General features: G+C 34.6%; 1 protein-coding gene across 1 annotated transcript in view; it reads left to right on the top strand.

Moving 5' to 3' along the window:
* Window positions 1-20,763, top strand: part of Adamts-1 (A disintegrin and metalloproteinase with thrombospondin motifs 1) — a 75,738-nt gene that overhangs the window by 12,172 nt on the left and 42,803 nt on the right. Inside the window, exons 5-6 of the mRNA XM_073083291.1 lie at window positions 14,464-14,604; window positions 15,986-16,105. Coding sequence (XP_072939392.1) covers window positions 14,464-14,604; window positions 15,986-16,105 — 261 coding nt within the window. The remainder of the gene's footprint in view (window positions 1-14,463; window positions 14,605-15,985; window positions 16,106-20,763) is intronic.

The following is a 20,763-nucleotide window of genomic DNA, read 5'->3' as shown; positions in this document are numbered from 1 at the left end:
AAGATTTTTTATTTCAAACCTATTTTGCTTCTGAATTTTGATGTACTCATTATTGTGTACTTCCGTGGCATCCAGATAAGATCGTCTAATAGAATCCTAATGAAGTCGGTCATTGAAGAACTTATATTTTATTAAAAAGAGTAAATAAAATTATCCGAGTATACCGAGTATCTGCAATATTTTCTTAAAATAAACAGAAACTTTAAAGAGCTTTACTCCTTCCTTCGAACATAAAATATATATACATTTTTTTTCTCAAAATGGGGTTTATTCTGAGAATTCTTTAGAATTGATTCTTCACTCAAATAATGTTCAGTAACGCACAACATATATGACAAAGTTGAAGCAATTATACGTCAGGACACGTTTCGCGGAAGACGCAATTACTACTTTGTACCATCTAACCACACCTAAATATACACACATCCTATATATACACACTTCCGCGCACGTTCTGTAGCACTACCATGAGTTTACAAAAGTATTACTCGCTAGCGACTGCGTAAAATAAATGTATGAAAAATTGTACAGCGCCTCTGGTGGTTACTCGTAGAACTAAAATCCGTAGTGGCGTAACTCGATACGTAAAAAACCTATCGAAATCAAATCGCTAGCTAATGTCATTATGATCTATTGCCATACAAATTCGGTCCCATGAGTCATTAATTTGACAGACGTTGTCAAGAAATACCGTAACGATAGTAGTTATGTTATTCACTAGCAAAATGACAATAGTTTTCTATTTACAATTTCTATAGTGGCGTTTCTATGCCAACTCATGGTAGTGCTACTGTCCTTTGATGTGTGGTATTCATGAAAATTAATTTATTTCCGCTGTGGTCATCTGTTACTGCCTTAAATAAAGGCAGAGGACAACCAACTGGGCTTTAGACGGACTTATCCTTTGCGAAGTTTATTTTAAGACCCCCGCAAGGTCAGAATGGAAATTATGTTAATCACATTCAAAGTAATTCTCTAAGTATACGCACTTAATGTTTATTTTATTCGCCGTCCCTTCTGTCGTTGCCGATTAAAGCCTAAAGCTAGGCTCTTGAATAATAATAAATAGTAAAAAGTTTGTATTGATTCTCCAAAATACTATAGAAGAGAGCGAACGAATCATTCAGCCTTTATCGACTAGAGTTATTGGCCTTAAATAGTTAGGCAGGTATTATTTTTAATTTTAAATCTAATGGGTTTTTAATGTACCTATATCGAAAACTTATAAATTAAGATTACAACGTTCAAAAAGTTACGAAGTTAGGTATGTCCTAGAAGTTCATGCATCATTTAATGCAAAAAGTGTGCGCATATAGGATTTTTAAAACACAAAGTGAAACTTCAAAATTTCAATTTCAACCCCATTCTTGTGGCCACACCCTATTATTCTTAAATCTTTCTTAAATACAATTTTTGTAAATAAAATAAGCAGCCATTTAAAGATTTCTGAAAGCTTATAAATTGTAGAACCACAGTCTGCGCCTAGTAATAAACTCTTTGCTTAAATTATATCCACTTCTGCCTTAAGTGAGTGCTCTAAAATCACTCTTTGAAAATAGATAGTGTGACCTACTTCGCGGATGGAGAATCTGTATCGAGTAAGAATAGGCATAGTTGTGTATACTTGGACACAGATATTAATAACTACATATAAGAATAGTAAAAATCCAAGATAATAATTAACGATGACTTCCAGACCTTCGTAGTCCAGAATGACCCATTACTGTTTAATGTTAGATTTATTCCCTACTTCTGGGAATAAATCTACTCAAATCAGAGGATCGTTATAGTATGATACACTTTAACATTAACAACACTTTAACTTTGCATAAGTGCATGCATGCACGAGAGGCTTGTATAATAGTAGAGTATACTCCAAATCGTCTTGTTGTAGGGAGAAATCCATTCCCAATGATACGACTTAAACATTGTAGATTACATAATTACATACCTATGCAATTTTGAAAATTCTGAGATCCGTGCTAGAGACTTAAATCTCTGACCTTTATAACAATGACAAACATAACTTCTACAAATAAATATAAATAGTGAATATAACAGACAACTATCAATAACCACAGCATTATAGTAGAGCGTGTACCATAAATGGGTACCATAACTCCCCTTTGTAACTGAATACCCTTACAAGCACATTAGTGTTGGTGTCAAGCTGTCACTCACACACTGAATAGGTGCAGCGTGTAAGCATGAAATACCCTTAAGCCCTACTAGAGCGACGATATAAATACATGGAATTAAAACCTTGTTTGTAAAGCGGCTTAATCTTACGTTTAAGAGGTTTTGTAAGAAAGTTATTTAGCATTCATAAAACAATAAATATTCATTGGCTTATTTAAATACTACTGCTTGTGTAATTCTCGTAAATAAAATAAGCTACTGTATTTATTGTTCTGTTGTTTATGTTACTATCAATTCTACTAACATTAATTAAGACAGATACTTAATACTTATCTATATTACTACTGTAGTATGTGACAAGATAGGAAATAAAAAAGTCTATGATACTAATAGACGTTTTATCCACATGCATACAAATTGTATCATAAAATTTCATAGTAATAGTTATCTATATTACTACAGCAGTATGTGACAAGATAGGAAAAAAAGAAGTCTATAATACTAATAGAGGTTTTGATCCACATGCCTACCAATTAAATCATAAAATTTCATAGATACTTTCCTGTCACGCGTGAAACACGCACACAAGTCGCAAAGACAACAATGAACAATGAGTTAATTTACGTATGCGCTAAATCCGCGTGACAAGAAAAATCCCCCAACACTATTGGGTCGCCTAACAGACGGTAGTAATTATCATCCATAAATATTTTACCACCCCAAAAGCACCAATGGATGGCAGTGATCATCAACCAATTAATATTTTTACCACCCTGACAGTAGCAGTCGCTAGTGTTAAGCTCGCATGCAGTAGACATGTGTGACCAAGAAGAAGCCTAAGGCTGTTGGGTCACCTAACGGACGGTAGTGATCGTCACCCATAAATTTTTTTTGGCACCCTGGCAGTATCAGTCGCCACTGTTAAATTCGCATGCGGTAGTCCTGCGTGATAAGAAAGAGCCTAAGACTGTTGGGTCACCTGGCGTATGGTAGTAACCATCACCCATAAATATTTTTACCACCCTGGCAGTATCCGTCGTGACTGTTAAGTTTGCATGCGGTAGACCTGCGTGACAAGAAAGAGCCTAAGACTGTTGGGTAACCTGTCGGACGGTAGCGAACACCCATAAATTTTTTTCCCAGTAACAAAACAGTCTCCAATGTTGCGCTTAAAAAGGCTACATAGTATTTCTACCTTTTATGTGAAAATATTTTATAAAAATGTTTCCTAAGAGGCTTATATCGGTAGGAGCTGTCAGGCGCACTTGACGCATAATCATAAATAAACCTGCATTTAAACATAAAGTTCTTTAAAGCTTCTATTTATGTTAAGGAAAATATTGCAGATACTGGGAATAGTTATTTTTTTATTTTAAATATCATTTGTGCGGTTGACAGCGCATTGCCTACAATGGCTTGAGCGATAGTTTCGTAAGCTGCCTTTTTGTGACCCTTTGACTTGACTTTTATATGTGCTATATTGCATGCCTCGCTGGGTGGAATATAGTGACCAATTGTACTCTAGTAAGAACATTGTATTCATGCAAATAAATGATTGATTGATTGACCTACTAAACAGCCATCGTCAAATTAGTTGTTTGAGCGACAACATATGCGCAAGCAATATAATAGCTAAAGTTTAACTGAAGTTATTGATGTTACGGTAACCACTACTTAAAAATTAGAGCTTCCAGGTGCTTAAGCGATTGTATCTTAATCCATCTGTAAAAGATCAAAACAATTTAAGGCATATAATTAGACTACCTACATTAATACCATAACTACTACTACTACCTAATTACTACCGACTACCTAAATTATACGCAGTGATAGCCTAGTGGTTAAGAAACGCGGCCTCTCGTTCGAGGGGTCCGAGGTTCAAATCCCAGGCACGCACCTCTGATTTTCAAATTTATGTGCGTATTAGAAATTAATTATCACTTGCTTAAACTGTGAAGGAAAACATCGTGAGGAAACCTGCATACCTGAGAGATTTATAAAAAAAAAAAAAAAAAAAAAATCAACGGTATGTGAAGTCTACCAATACGCACTGGGCCAGCGCGGTGGACAATGGCCTAATCCTTCTCATTCTGAGAGGAGACCCGTGCCCAGCAGTGGGACAGTAATGGGTTGATGATGATGATGACCTACATTAAAATTGGCGTTTATATTTTGGTAATACGCGAATAATCGAGTTTAAAATACCAGTTATTTTGTAAAGTCGGTCGTATTCCCCATTTTACGGAATTAGGTGAATGTACTTAATTACGTTATGTACAATGTACGCATATTACCTATATACATCTGTCCATGAACTTTCTGACGAGTGACTAAACAATTGATAATTAATATCATCCCGCTTATATCACAAAATAAAAAAGTATTTACTTATTTTGTGCTTCTATCTTCCTATTTTTTTTTATATTTGAGCCTAACGATCAAGCAGACGTGCTACCTGATGGAAAGTAGTCAACGTCGACTATGGACATTTGCAACACCAGAAGAGTCGCTAATGCATCGCCGGCTTTGCAGGAGAACTCTTTTTGCACCTTTTTTGAAGAGCCCCATGTAGAGCTCCGGGAATACCTCAGGAGGAAGTTCATTCCACATCTTGCATGTTGCAAGAACGTCCGCGCAAACCGAACCGTGGAGGACCGCCACGAGTCCAGTTGGTGCGGATGGAAATTCATCCTTCGGCGAGTGGTGCAAATCTTCTTAAATACTTTAGTTTCTATCTTACAAAATATAGAATGTAAATTTTGCTAAACATATCAATAAATACAGCCTACTAGTACTAAACTCGCATTATACTGAAGACAAGGAATGCATGGTAATCAACGATTTAATTAAACGTTTCATTCACTTGATGATTAACTAAGCATTATCCTGCTGTTAATATGTAAAGGTTCCTTGTAGTGTAATGAAGACATACTATACAACAAATTAACGCTCATTTATATACTAACGAGAAGTGTTCTGCAGTTTCACTCGCGTTTCAAACTGTAAATGCTTTTGAGCTTTAGTTGTTTTTGCGCGGTACCCTTAACATTTTTTAAATTATTCCTTATAGCAATAGCTAAATACCAGTAAAAGTCCCACAAAATTCGGTCCAGCTGTTTCGGAGACTAGGCAGAACAAACAGACGGATAGACAGATAAACAGTCAGGCACACGGAAAGATAGACATAATAAAATAATTTGTATGGACATTCTAAAAGTGCTCTGCAAAGAATTATTACTAACGAGAAGTGCTCTGCGGTTTCACTCGCGTTTCAAAGTGTAAATGCTTTTGAGTTTAAGTTTTTGTTGCGCGGAACCGTAAAATTTATTTCTAAAATATATTTTTTTAAATTACTCTTTATAGTATCAGCTAACTCGCAGGGAAAGTCCCGTCAAAATAGCTCCAGTCGCTTCGGAGACTAGGCAGAACAAACAGACAGATAGACTGATAAACAGTCAGATATACAGACAGGCATATAAAGATATTTTTATTTATTTATTTTAGACAAAGTACATTAAATGTTAGTATGTTACAATATTTGTTAGTAACAACTAGCTAAATAAAATTTAATAATTATTGTCATAAAATATATTATTTTACAATACGCAATATAAAATATGCACCAAAAAGCAGTTTTTTTGATATACGGACAGACACTACTATTTTTATTTACTTAGATGTAGATGAATGTTAACTCTGACGTTCCCTAAGTGTTTCGTGGGACTTAATCGTTATTAGGTTTTAATTTATTTTTCACGTAAAGCAAATGTTGGATCTAATTTTATCAGCTGTAAAAGATAATCTGACTTCCATTACTCAGATAACAGATCTAAAAACTTACATTGAAAATGGCAGCGTAACTTTGCCAAGTAAAAAGTACATGGTTATTACTCTTTTGTTAAGATATTATGGAAAACATCTATCCTAATGATTTAGCAATTTCTAAACTTAGCACATATATTTTTAACTATTACTTGGAAAGTCTTGGGCTCTACCTCAAAATCAGAGATACGATAAATGTCGATTTTTTAAATAAATTCGTCTATTTACCAACTCATGTCGGTAAATCTTAGGATTTACTAGTAAACCTTAAGATTTACCGTAATTCAGGCTCTTACAGTAAAATATTACATACTTATTATAACGCTACTTCTATCTATCTATCTATCTATCTATCTGCTTATGAAAGTACATACGTTTCATACATCTCATTATATCTTATCTTACTACAATCAAGCGTGTGCTACATACCATCTGTTATGGCTATGTTTACAAGTAATTAATTTAAAAAATCAAAAACCCGACTGCACCAAAAAGGCTGAAGTAGAATTTCCAAAAGCAGTGAAATAGGCATTTAATTATTTTTATCCAGAAAGCCAAATACAAAGTTTTATAGTGGGTGTCTGCTTCAAAAACAAAAGATGTTCAAACAATATTATCCTATTTTATCCTCGTAGTGCTCATTTACGCTATATAAAGAACCTATGTGTAAAATTCCAGCACGCTTAAGTTCAGCGGTTTCCCTTTGCGTTGATCTCTGGCACAGCAACTCACTCATTTAGTCAGACAGTCATCTCGATGTGTATATACGAGTGTATATGTACTAGCTAACCCGGCAAACGTTGTGTTACCATATAAATAAAAAAATGTTAAGGGTGAACAACCCTTATCACTTAGGGGTAAAAAAAAATAGATAGTGACCGATTCTCAGACCTACTGAATATGTATATAAAATTTGATGAAAATCGGTGAAGCCGTTTCGGAGGAATACGGTAACTAACCCGAGAATTTTATATATAAGATATATTATATAATGTATGTGTAATCTCCTCTTAAATTCCTTTATTTTGACACCCTACTCGATAGGTTTGGTTAATTTTTTTAAAACGTGTTACTATTTCGCGAAAAAATCCACCATTTTCGGTCTATAAAATATATAACTTTAGTAAATCAAACTTTTGGTCATTATTTTACCTCGTTAGAGGTAGTATTTCATTATTTTTATCCAACAAGCCTAATACAAAATTTCATAGTGTTTGCTTCAAAATTGACGATTGTTCAAATGAACTTTTAACCCTTATTTTACCCTCTACGGGGTTGATTTTTCGAAGGGGGATAAATAAGTGCGTCCTTGTTCCTATCCAGAAAGCCAAATACAAAATTTTATAGTAGTTGCTTCAAAATTAAAGGATTTCAAAAAAACTGTTTTCCCCTATTTTACCCTCTTAAGGGTAGAATTTCCAAAAGGCCTTTCTTAGTACTTATTTGCGCTATATAGAGAACCTATGTGCAAAATTTCAGAACTGTAAGGTCCTTGGTTTAGGCTTTACGTTGATTTCTGAAAAATGAAAAAGTCATTTTGTTAGTCAGTCAGTCAGTCACCTTGCTGTTTTATATATATACAAATATGTTTTTATAATCTCCGTTTAATTTCCTTACATTTGATACCCTACTCGATAGGTTCGGTTAACTTTTTTTTTTAAATGTGTTACTATTTCGCGCCAAAAATCCGCCATTTTGACTTTTTTTAATTAACACCTATCTAAGGACACTCGGGTCATAGAGACAAATATAATGACACCTTAATTGTTGAAATTCATTCAGCCGTTTGTTAGATCGGATCAAATAAAGAAAGACAAACATACAAGATACGCGCGAAAAACATAACCCTTCCTTGGCAGTCGGGTAAAAATACCTATGAACAAATTTATCTACAATGTACGAACCGGTATAAATCACGTTAGTTTTAGGAAAAGTATATCTAACTAACCTACATGTAGAGCAAAGTTCACAATGTGTGAATTTACAAACACGTAAAGATATGGATGTATTTGCTATAACGTAAGTTCTCAAAATATACGTTAGTATTATTCTAAAAACAATGATATGTATTAAATTTTAAGAGTTCATATTCTACAGGAAACCTATAATGACAATTCTATTTTAAAAACTAAACATTTCGACTGTTTAAAAATAATTAATTAAAAATAGAAATAATGTAGCTTACATCATTCCTACAATTTCGATGAATCTAACGAAACCTCATTATTATGTTAAAATCAAGCTATTTGAGCCGTAGCATGAGCCAAAGAATAAGACAAAGATACATCTAAACATAATCTCTGCAGTCTGGTAAAAATCTATTTTATAGATAACACGTGGATTCTTGAAGAAACATAAGTTCCCGGACAAAATTATAATTCCTGGTATTACAGTAACTATGGATTGTTTAAGAAATAGATAAATTCGCGAATAAAATTATAATTCCTGGTATTACATCAGTCAAATAAATCTAATACTACATGATTGCATGTATATGATTAATCTCTCATTACGATGCGCGGTTGCTCTAGCCAAGAAGCCCGCGCTCTGAATTATGATGGAGCAGTCCTTTGCTACCGCATTCCGGCGATTCCACAGATTTATCACTATAAAATCGATTACGGAACGCATACTTATCTAAATACTAGATGGTTGGATAGTCTAAACGCCTATTAAGGATTCGACGGGACCTCTTTTGCTATACTACTACAATTTTTGCGCATAATGAATGACTCCTTTTTGATACAAAATACGACTGACATCTTTAATGTTACAAAGTAAAAAATGTTTCAAATGAATATTTGATTTATAACTATGCATACTGTACAGTGTAGTTTTAATGTCCACACTTGCTAACCATTATTTTCTCAACACATTGTCACATAGTTATCTGGATCACATCATCAACAGTATAACACAAGCGAACAAAGTCGAACACAACTTCCTTCTGCTCCATAATTGTTTATTTTCAACTTTATTTTTATTTTTAGTGTTGTTATAACGGCCATCCTTATACATACTCTGTAAACATATTAAGTGTCTATCTATTACGATTTAGGACATAGAGGCCTGTGACATCGACAGCAGAGGCTTAGTAATAGGGCTCTGTTTTTACTCTTTACCTCTCTCTCTCACCTCTTACTGCTACGGGGTAAAAGGGTACGCCCTTTTGGCAAGGAACCCTAAAAAGAAAATAGCAATACAATTAATTCTCATTCAAATATACGGCTAAACACATTTTTTTATAATATAGGAGTAGCAGACGAACATGCAGTCCACCTGATGGTAAGTGGCTACTGCCGCCTATGGACATTTGTAATCAACCTCAGATAGGATTAGATATTCCTACCTGAGGTCGGCCACAGATGCGCCGCTACTCCTGAGAAGTAAGCTAGAACGCCTCGGAAAAGTATGTCTTCCTTACCACACCCTTCAAACCAGAACACAGCAGCGCTTAACACTGCTGTTATAAGGCAGAAATGGGTGTGTCGGTGGTGCCGCCGGAGTCGAACCACAAAGGGTTCTACCACCTTCAACATCTTTGTATTCTCACTCAATTAATTCACATTCACGCCTGAACTTAATAAGTTCATTGATAGCTCCAATACTTATAGCACTCGTATTAATATTGCCCACTCGAATACGTTTCATTCTCGATATTTTCCTTTCATTCGTAATCGACTTCTAAAAGGTTCTTTGATTACTTGGTGATACGTCATCGATAATAATAAACTAATAAACAACATTAAAATGAATTTGGGAGTTACAACATTTATAATTTTACATTAGTTACAAAGTATTTTATATGTTAAAGCGTATAATGAACATTTAAGAAATAATATAAAGGGATAAAGGATGGTAGCACCCTCTGTGGTTCAACTCCGACGGCACCACCGTCACACTTATTTAACTGCAGTGTTAAGCGTTGTGTTTTGGTTTGAAGAGTGTGGTAAGGCAGACATACGAGTAAGTTTAAGAGGCATTCTGGCCATAATGAGTCATGGGATGGGTTGCCCATGAGAGGCAGTAGCTACTTGTCATCAGCATGCTCGTCTGCTAAAATGACCACGAGATTAATATATTAAAATAGGATTCCACAGATTAAGGACCCTCGTTGTATAGATTACTTATAGCTAAAATCTCTCCACAACATACTCCCAAGACTAGTAGAAGATCTTATTTTACTCAACACAATATAGCAATCTAGATAATGGATACAAAGCGATTGGGCATTTATAGATTAAGCACTTAAAGGGATTCGTCGTTAAATGGATAGGGTTTGTCATAAACCTAAATTAAGGTCATTGTTTCACGGGCTAGCAACGCTTCTGAAGCGTTCTAAGGGCGCACACACACTGGCGTTTCTACAGCGTACGTTACGTGTTTGCTAAATATGAAAACGAGATGATTATTAATGAAATTGATTTTGACAACGAAGTTAACGACTGTTAACGTTGTTTATGAACAGAAAATTATAATAAAAATGAAAATAAAAGGTTTATAACATACTGCAATTAATTGCAAGTGCAATAAAATAACTGTAAATTTTTCAACTATCGCTTTCGGATGCTAAAATTGCCGTCAATAATATTAAGTAATTAATTTACCGAGTGCACGTGGCAATTGTAGCGAGGAGAGATCGGTTTTTGATAAAATTGTACACGACACTGCGCCAGCGTCTTTAAACGTATACCCTCTACAAACGCTAGTGTGAATGAACCCTAAACTCGGAGAAAATTTCATTTGAGTCGGCTTTAAGATCACTTAGAATTTATCCATTGAGTAAGGCCGGTAAAAGCTCTGGATAGAAACAATAAGACGCTGATTTTCAACGAACATTTTAAAAATAATTTCATAAGCCAACCCACATCACTGTGACATTAATGGAAATTAATTAAGCTTTTCAACTTAACTGTACGCATCGTTTTTCGAGTAAAAACGGGACCCTATTACTAAGCTTGTCTGTCCGTCTGTTAAAAGGTTCTATCATTAAACGTAATATATAGAGAATTGATGATTTTACAGTGTGTATTTGACCGCCATAACAATAAATACTGAAAAACAGGATTTTCTAAGAAGAACATAAAAAAAGATGTTACTAAAAAAACTATTTTATTTTAATGTATTTAAAACTCTCCATTTTTCATTTACTAAGTCTCCTTAAGTTAAAGCCATATGTTGTCAATAAACAAGTGTAAAATATAATTATGTTAATCAAAATAATCAAATAAATTTCAAGATTTTATTTCCAGATTTGCCTCTTGAGATTAACAAAAATCTCAACTTAGAAACATGTCTAAAAACCCAACCTTACTACTATTTAATACAACGGCTTTAATGCAAAAATTGTGCAAATAGTACATAAAGGAACATGAAACGTTCAAATAAGTCAATAAAACCAGGAGACTAATTGCCGTAGCCTATAACGAATTGATAAAGCATCTTCAAAGGAACCGCTTCTCAACCAGGACTCGCACGCCATATTTATTACGAAGATAATGGTGTCACATGTGAGGAGTAACGACCTAGTGTAGATTTAGATAACTAACTCAGTGAGTCACTGTTATGGAATAATCCATGGTGACAAGACAGAATGGGTAAATGGCACGAACTTACTCACGTTAGTTATAAACCATAATAAAGTCTTGGCTTACTAAAGATCAAGTTTTGACAATTTGTATTAAGTAGAAATTGTAAAATGTCTATCTTCGGTAGGCTAAAATAAGACAGAATGATTATTAATCACAAGCGTTAGTTGTTGATTATGTCTAACCCATTCCTCCATGCGCAAAGTCATTCCGCTCCCAAAATGTAAAATTATGAAAAATAATGAAATTAATTATGTTGGGACTCTTGTATATAAAAGCACATTAATTTTATAAAACACATTACATTTAACATAAGAAACCTAAATTAAAAAAAAAGAATCCAACTCAGGAGATGCAGATGATCTTCAAACAGATACACAAATCAATCAATTCAAAATCAATTTATCCGTTTTAGGAACTACGATTCCACAGAGAGACATATCGCTCGTTGAAAATATAAAATTTTTGCGTCAGGGGTTAAAAAATACGAAAAGCACGAGTCACTCTGTTTAAAAGTTTGAACATCCACTTTCAAAGTTTTCCAATTTCACTAAAATGTCTTACTCTATAGCCAAAGCGTTTAGCGCAAAACCTTTGTGGACTAAGTTGGAACGCCTAGTGTTAGTGTAACTCCTTTACCACATCCTTCAAACCAAAACACAGTAGCGATATACTCTGTTATAAGTAGAAGTTTCAGTAGAGAGGAGAGAGAGTAGGAGATTCTCAGTATTGGTCGCGTTCCGATCTGGTAGTAGTTTAAGAAAAATATTGTAACTGACAATTTGTAAGTGCCGCAGTTGGCCTATACAAAATAAATATGTTTCATTTGATTTCATTTCATCTCATCTCATCTCATCTCATTCTGTTGCTGGTACGTTGGTCGAACAAGAAAGGGTAGAACCCACCAGCATCAGCAGTTTTGTTGGGTTTAAAATATCTTTATTTCTCATAAGACATACATGGTCACTTAAAATGAGAAACCTTAAAACATTTAACATAATAAATATGCGCCCGGGAGTCGTAAGTATTATATAATCTAAATGTATTGTATGTGTGTGTGTGCGTGTTATAATTAGATACACACACACGTATCTAATAATTTGTATGTGCATTTAATATAATGTTATCTACACTAATATTATAAAGAAGAAAACTTTGTTTGTTTGGTTGTAATGAATAGGCTCAAAAACTACTGGACCGATTTCAAAAATTCTTTCACCATTCGATAGCTACATTATCCACGAGTAGGCTATATTTTATATGAAATATATTTGATAAATAGATTTTGAGGCGGTACAAAATTTGTCGGGTCAGTTAGTGTTAAATATGTGTCATCGTTAAATCATAAAACAGTCTTCTAGAATTGAATAGAGATATGTTCAGATACATATGTGATTCTGTTGACTTGTGAACTCGCCATATTATTAATCGATGCGGCTTGTAGTTGATTAACTGCTAAACCTAATTGAATTGCGAGATTAGCACACAAAGACACGGCATAAGGTCATGTTGATTAAATGATAATGTAATACATTATGGTATAATCCGATCTCGGGGACAATACACGTAAATAATTAGACTGTTATTTTTAATACTGCATTACATCATAACTTTTTGTATTTTGCAATAAAAATGGTGTTGATAAAAAAAAAAAACATGTTTTTTTTCTTAAATTTTGCTTTTAAATGTTGGTAGGTGATGATTCAACATTGGTGATACCACCGCCACATCTACTTGTATGTCTAGCGAGTAGATAGCAATTCCTGGGTATTGGTTAAGATGTTGATACTGGCTGACATACGAGTACATAGAGGCGACCATCTCAAGAATGGCAATGTTTTAGCTATTATCTCTGATTGGCTTCAGAAAGAACTCGTGTCCTTTATGAAGTTAGTTACAGATGTCCATTGGCGGTAGTGACCAGTTAACATCAAGTGGACTACATTCTTATTTGTTACTACAACCTTATAAAAGTACTTTTCACTATAGAAACATTGCAATACAGCAGAGTAAAATACCTTAATTATATAAAGAGACATAGATACAATCTTACATAAACCTTTTCTGAAGTCGGATAAAACAAAATCACATCTGCAACATCTGCTGTTTTTTTTAAGCTTGGGTGCATAATTATGTACTAATATCTGGTATTTATGGAACATGTTTATTCCCATTTCTAGCTACCTATTATTGAAATTTCTGAAGCAACACCCACGTTTCATCATTTCAATGTGAAAATAACTGATAAAGATCTATTTTCATCTCTCATCCCCACGTGTTAATGAATATTTATATTGAATTCAGTTTGTTTGAAGTGCACTTATTCTCTGAAGTTTGTTTTCGATCTTCTTAGAGATGTTCAGCAGATCGGAGTGAGAAGTTTATGTAAAACTAGTTTAATGTTAGTATTAAGTTGATATAAGAATCTATTTGTGTTTGACATAAGACTGTTGATACTAAATATGTTAGAAATAAGCTAATTTTGTATGTTAGTAAACGAAATACCTTATTCACGAATAAGTAAAGATAGGTTAGGTTAGGTGATATTGTTACTGTTCAAAGGAGTTCCATTTTGGAATATTTGTTTCTCTCAAGCGGGGTGTTGAAATTATATTCACTGTATAAAACTATTATACTTGCTATATTCCTACATATAACAACTTATGACTACTAAATCAATTCCGACCCATTAAATTCCATTCCATTTCATCCCACCTTACCCATTCCTACCCATTACATCTCCTCGCATCTCATCTCATGACATCCCATCCCATCCCGTCTCATCCTTTTCCATACCGTCATCATCCTTTTCGTATTATCCTATCATAATCAATTTCGTACTAAGGAATCCTAAGAAAGAACCTATAGAAGTAGGGTAAATACAGCTTACATTGAACATATTTATTTTCTGCAGAATGGGCCTCACTCACGACGGCGAGGCTCAGTGCCAAACGTCAGCGCAAAAAGGCTCTGTAATGGCGCCAACAGTGCTCGCTACTTTACATAATTTCGCCTGGTCTTCTTGTTCCAAAGAACAATTCCACGAGAAATCAAAGTGAGTATTACTTTTTTCGTAGTCAGCGATTCGATGGAATCGCTTGCCACACGTGTAGTTTATACGCACATGTACTTAACATAACTCATAGCTACATACCTACCAATAGTAGTAACATTGACGACTATTTCTTTGTTACCATTATAAACTTTGTGCTTCTATGAGGCGTTACTTTAGTATATAGGAACTTGGCTTCATGTTTTAATGAGCATTTCAGACTTATGTACGTATAATTGTACATAAATCAGCATGAACCATTCACATAAATATTACGTTTTCTTGTACTCGTAGTTAATAGTAGTAGTTATCACATATTATAAATGAACAGAAGCCTACATCCTACATCGCCTACATTTTCAACAGAAGAGTCGCAAATTTTAGGGTATATTATATCCCTCCACAAACCCATGTATATTATATATTTAGAGAATATTTATGTAGAGAATATTTCAGAATAAACAGCTCGTAATTTCATTTCCAAAAGTAGACGAACTGATTTAGATTTCCAAAATACCAAATCTCCAAAACGTAAGTACATACCTACATTTTTTAAATTAAAAAAAAGTGCCATGTAAAAAAAGAAGACATGGATAAATCGGCATAATAATTTTGAAAGTCATTTTCATATTTTGACGTCTCTTAAAATTAGTTTTTTGATTACTAGTGATCCGGTATAAGCGTAAATCTGTCGTCTACATTTGAATCTCATTTAATTCAACGATTTTTAATATCTATCTGGGGGATTTTAGAGACAGCCATTAGGTTTTACGAGCTGTGAGTATTGTGAAACCCTTCTCTATAAAAATAAATTACGAAAATATATTTGATTTCTTACTTCTTGAACATTTTTATGGTATTCACAATAATTGAAGGGAATCCGATTTCGTATGCATATTACTTCTTACTTAAAGTCACACGTTTTGCAGAATACACTACCATTACAATTACAATATCATCTATCATTAAAATGACATACTCTATAACATCTCTATGTATCTATATTTATGCTTCTGTGTATATCATATTACAATTTTAATCGTTAAGAAATTGTTAAAGAAGTTTATTCTTGACTAAAATCTTCCTAAAGGACGGTATTTCAGTTAGGATCAGCGGAGTTTCATAGAGCTGAATAGAGCTGAATAGTATCTGATTTTCAGAAGCTTTTAAACTTCCTAAATTGACCTCCATTATTGTTTTATATATTAGTCAATCTCAAAAAATATATAAGTTTTTATTGTACTCCCCAAAATACAGTTATTCAGTAATTATTATTCACAAATCTAAAAGCTTCAGTTTATCGTCACACGACTACAAAAATTCAGTTGAATTATTATTTCCATGTTTTTTTCTATTTTGTTTGTATATATTTTTGATTATTTAGGAAATGGTGGTGTCTCCACGAACGCAGCAGGGATGAAGGGGTGGTGTTAGGGGGTGCCAAAGAATTATCAAGCTACGTCTTTACCCTCGACGAGCAATGTCGGACGGAGTTTGGTGAAGGGTAAGTAGTTATTTAACTTAAACACGCCAAATGATTAGTACAGACGAAACGATTTTTGTAACGGGGCGTTACGTTATGATAATAATAATGTATTCACAACTTTCTCATATTAATGGTTCATTACTTCATTAGATTGCTCTCACAAAACTTTTATCATTAGTAAACCTTTTTTTTTGTTTACGAGGGGGAAACCTTCAAAAGGTACCTTGTGCCGTGGGAGCGGCACGGGGTTATGTGGGATTCTCACCGCACTAATACCCCCCCGGTGGCCGTCCTCGGCGCTGCGTAGAGGACTCCGGGATCTCCAGAGGAACGCAACCGGAGTCCTCTTAGCGCGTTGCTCGCCACACCGTCTGGTGTGCACAACGGTATGCGACCACACATACCGCCGTCCTTCCCGGGGTCGCTGTCCGGGCGAGTCGAGCTCCCACTCTCACCACCCGCAACCCCGGAAGCCCCTTTTAGTCGCCTTTACGACAGGCAGGAGATACCGTAGCCCTATTCTGGTCCCGGAACTACAGGGACCATCATTAGTAAATCTAGTACTGAGGTAGAGAATTAAAACATTATTTTAATATGTGACTGTCATAACATGGTCCCATTTTTCTTTTAGCAATTAATTGCTCATTTACAGTCCAGAACTGTTACGATCTTACAATGTTAGCATTAAAACATTTCACTGAACGTAATTATAACCAGTATGCTATTAATATTTTAAATTGTTTAACTAATGCAAATGTAAAATATATCAAAATATTTATAAACCTCTTCCGGAGCATCGAACGTGTGTTAACGTTATTTAGTATATCTAAATTTGGATCACGAATGTGCTAACGTAGAATAAATTTATGGAAAGTGTCTGAAAATAAACATATAGAACTAGAAAGGTCAACAAACAAATTGGCCAATAATTAAGTTTTTTTTTTGGTATCAAAGGATATTTATGTGTTAAGCGCTACTGGTTTGAAGGGTGTGGTAAGAGAGACATACTTTTATGAGGCATTCCAGCTGAGGCCTCAGGGGTAGCGGCGCATCTGTGGTCGACCTCAGGTAGGAATATCTAATCCTATCTGTGATTCATTACAGGTGTCCATGGGCGGCAGTAGCCACTTGTCATCAGGTGGAGTGCATGCTCGTCTGCTACTCCCATATTATAAAAATAACATTGACATTGGGCACAAGGTGGCACCGATGGATCGAAAAGACACCCTTTCCTGTTTTTTGAAGAGTATATATATATAACCCTTACGTTATCAAAGTTGTTCCTAATTATATTAATGTTTGGATAGGACCAATACTCATTATTTTGCTTTTAAAGTAAAATTCTACTGTATATTTTCATAAAATAAATAAAAGCACTGAACAAAAATGAAATGAGCAACGTGTTATACGAATTATCGTTTATTCATGTTTCGAAATTAATTCTGTTGTACTTTTTGTCACATTATAATAAATGCACAATATTCCGTACTTTAATGTCAAAATATAAAACTGGGGTAATGTTATAAATGACTGTATTTACCTTAATTTGGCAAGACGCCAATGTCGGTAAGACTCCGTTTGTATATACATATGCAGCCTCTTTACGAGTATAATGGTAAAAGCATACGTAAGGAAGATCTTTACCTCCATAATTTTTATTCATGCGAGCATATGCTCGACTTTCATATGCACCTTGAAGTATTTATAATATTTATTCACGCTTCCTTAACATGCAAATTCGTTGGCATTTCAGCCAGAATAGACTGGAGTAGACATTTTGGTAAATTACACGTATACTGTTTAAACTAGAAGCTTCGTGGAATAATAAACACAATACACATCCTTTGTAACAAACTTGTCCAACTAAGTCTCAATGCGCAATTTTGACAAAATTTTGGTTAATCATATATCTTTTTCGAAACTTAGTGTTAGTATTCTTTGATCGATCTTCGATCAGGACCTCTGAATTTTAGGACATCTCCGTATCGCAAAAATTGCCTTAAATCGACAATATGAGGTATGTATTTTGATGCCCAAGTTGACCAAGTTGCATATTATATGTGTAACAGTTTTCATTTCATACGTGAACTTTATAACCCCCTAAAAATAAATTATAGTTTCAACATTAACATTTCACGCTTTTTTCCAGCTAACTTCAAGAGTTTGTGATATAATAACTACGATTCACAAACATGTCATGAGACTAAATAAAGTGCGCCGTCGTGACGCGCGTCACTTTTATTGACCAATCCATGAAGTATTCACATTTCCACAGCACGCACTTCCTGTCGTAAAATTAGATACGTGTGAAAAATCCGCAATTTCCTTCAACATTTGTCACTTTACAGCAGGAGTTCCCAACCAGTGGCCATGGACCACCAGTAGTCTCATCAACAACCCATTACTGTCCCACTGCTGGGCACGGGTCTCCTCTCATAATGAGAAAGATTAGGCCATAGTCCACTGCGCTGGCCAAGTGCGTATTGGTAGACTTCACATACCTTTGAGATTTTTTTTTTATAAATCTCTCAGGTATGCAGGTTTCCTCACGATGTTTTGCTTCACCGTTTAGCAAGTGATAATTTATTTCTAATACGCACATAACTTTGAAAAATCAGAGGTGCCTGGGATTTGAACCTCGCACCCCTCGATCGAGAGGCCGAGTTTCTTAACCACTAGGCTATCACTGCCACCAGTAGTCTGCAGAAGCCAAATTATGGTCCGCGAACGATTTTAAATTTAGCGGGCCGTTTATTAAATTTAGTCGTTTTAAAGTAAGAGATGATTTGCGTGTAACTTTGAGTATTAAAGCCCTAGGATAGCTGAACTTGTAAAGATGATGCAAGTACCTACCTACAGAAATTACATTAATACAAAACTACAAAAATCTATAATATATATTATTATTTCTTTTTATGTGTGTTCCTATTTTATTCCTATATTATTAGAGTTAAAGTTTCAGTTTGATTATTACAGTTTATTTTTATTGTACCTATATTGTGGTACCTGCTAACAAAAATGACATAAAAGTGGTCCAAGACCAAGAAAAGGTTGGGAACCTCTGCTTTACTGTAATTAATTATACGCATTCTCATAAACCTCAAAGCTTCGTGAAATAATAAACGCCACACATTTCATAAGACGCTATTTGAGTAACGCATACGACGCGTGACGTTTTAGTGTTCATTCGCCCCAGTATTTATTAATACTTCTTTAGTTTATAAACACTTCTTGTTATAACATATAATAATAATATGGGAAGCGATTTCGTTTTGTATTGCGACAGCCGCTAATTATTTATATTTCGCTGTTAACCTTATGTTTTAATCGTATAAAATAGATACATCACTATTCGTGATAACAGTAAAAATATTATTTATAAATTATATTCGTATAAAAGCAGTATGCAAATGATTTGCATACGAATGTTTCTGTGCACAGAGCATGACTAGACAGTAATGAGCAGGCGCCAAGAAATATGCAATCTTTTATAATAAACGCTTCCTATCATGTAGGAATATTTCATATGAGTAATCCTGTTTCCATATACATCAAGAACGAGAAATGTTTCTATACATATACATATTTTTAATTACATTGAAAACTTTATGCCGTGGCAAGTACAATAGATACGAATATATCTTCTAGGTTTCAAATTATTCCGTTTCCAATGAGATTTTGCATTTTTCGCAAATCTGTGCTTCGTGTTTGGTGTAAATTTAGTTACAATAACAATGTGAGTAAGTACATAAATTAGCAAATTGACGTAAATGAGCGACTCAACTCTTTTCCTTGCCTAGATATAGGTTTCGTATCAGAATGAGTGGGTAGAGATTATACCGTATTCATTAACTAATTACCAGCTGTGGATAGATATAGCACTGTCTAAAATACTGGCCATTTTCGTCTAAGTTTCCTCTCGTTTCTTACTAGCTAAAAATGATTTTTTTGACATATAACGATTTCAAACAATCCCAGGAGATGCGAACTTAAGAGTTATTGCTGGTTACGGGTCTCTACCCATAACTCACACGTACCTGGAGTACCTCTGATTCAGTAGAAGATAAATAGCCTTCGACAAGATTTAATGGCTACTTTCAATCATAAACAAGACTGATACGCACACCCAAATGACTTAAGAGCCATGGAAGAATTCGACGAGCAAGACGTGGAATGGACTACTTTAGGACGTCCTCCTGACTCTTAGAACAGAATGACATGGCTTTTTTAAAAAAGTGGAAAAAGAGCTCTCAACCAAAGCCGATGCAATTGCTCCTTTGGTTTTGCCGTATTATCCGTAATATCCATAGCCGTGTCGCTATATTTAAAGGTAAAAAACCAAATAGTAAACATACCAAGTTAACTTCCAAACGCCGTCATTGCTTTATACATAGTTACAAACCGAGGGGCTGAGCGAGCTTCGCAAACAGTAATTGAACTCAACTGACAAAGTGGTCGATGCCAGCGACAGCCAAATGACAGCTGTACCGCCGTTCTGCGGTAGTGCTTGTAATTTAAGGCTTATGGTCTATGTAACTTTTATATTAATCATTGTTTGCACAAATAAGTATGTAATAAAAGGTTATGGCTCAGCCTATAGGTTATTATTCATAAGGCTGTAGGTTACTTCTGCCTCATAACAGTAGCGTTAAGCGCTGCTGTGTTCTGGTTTGAAG

The sequence above is a fragment of the Epargyreus clarus genome, unplaced genomic scaffold, assembly GCF_041222505.1.
Source record: "Epargyreus clarus isolate Ecla_fem2 unplaced genomic scaffold, WU_Ecla_fem_2.2 ptg000019l, whole genome shotgun sequence".
Taxonomy (NCBI): Eukaryota; Metazoa; Arthropoda; class Insecta; order Lepidoptera; family Hesperiidae; genus Epargyreus; species Epargyreus clarus.
The sequence above is the reverse complement of the archived record's forward strand: the minus strand, read 5'-3'. Positions and strand labels throughout refer to the sequence as shown.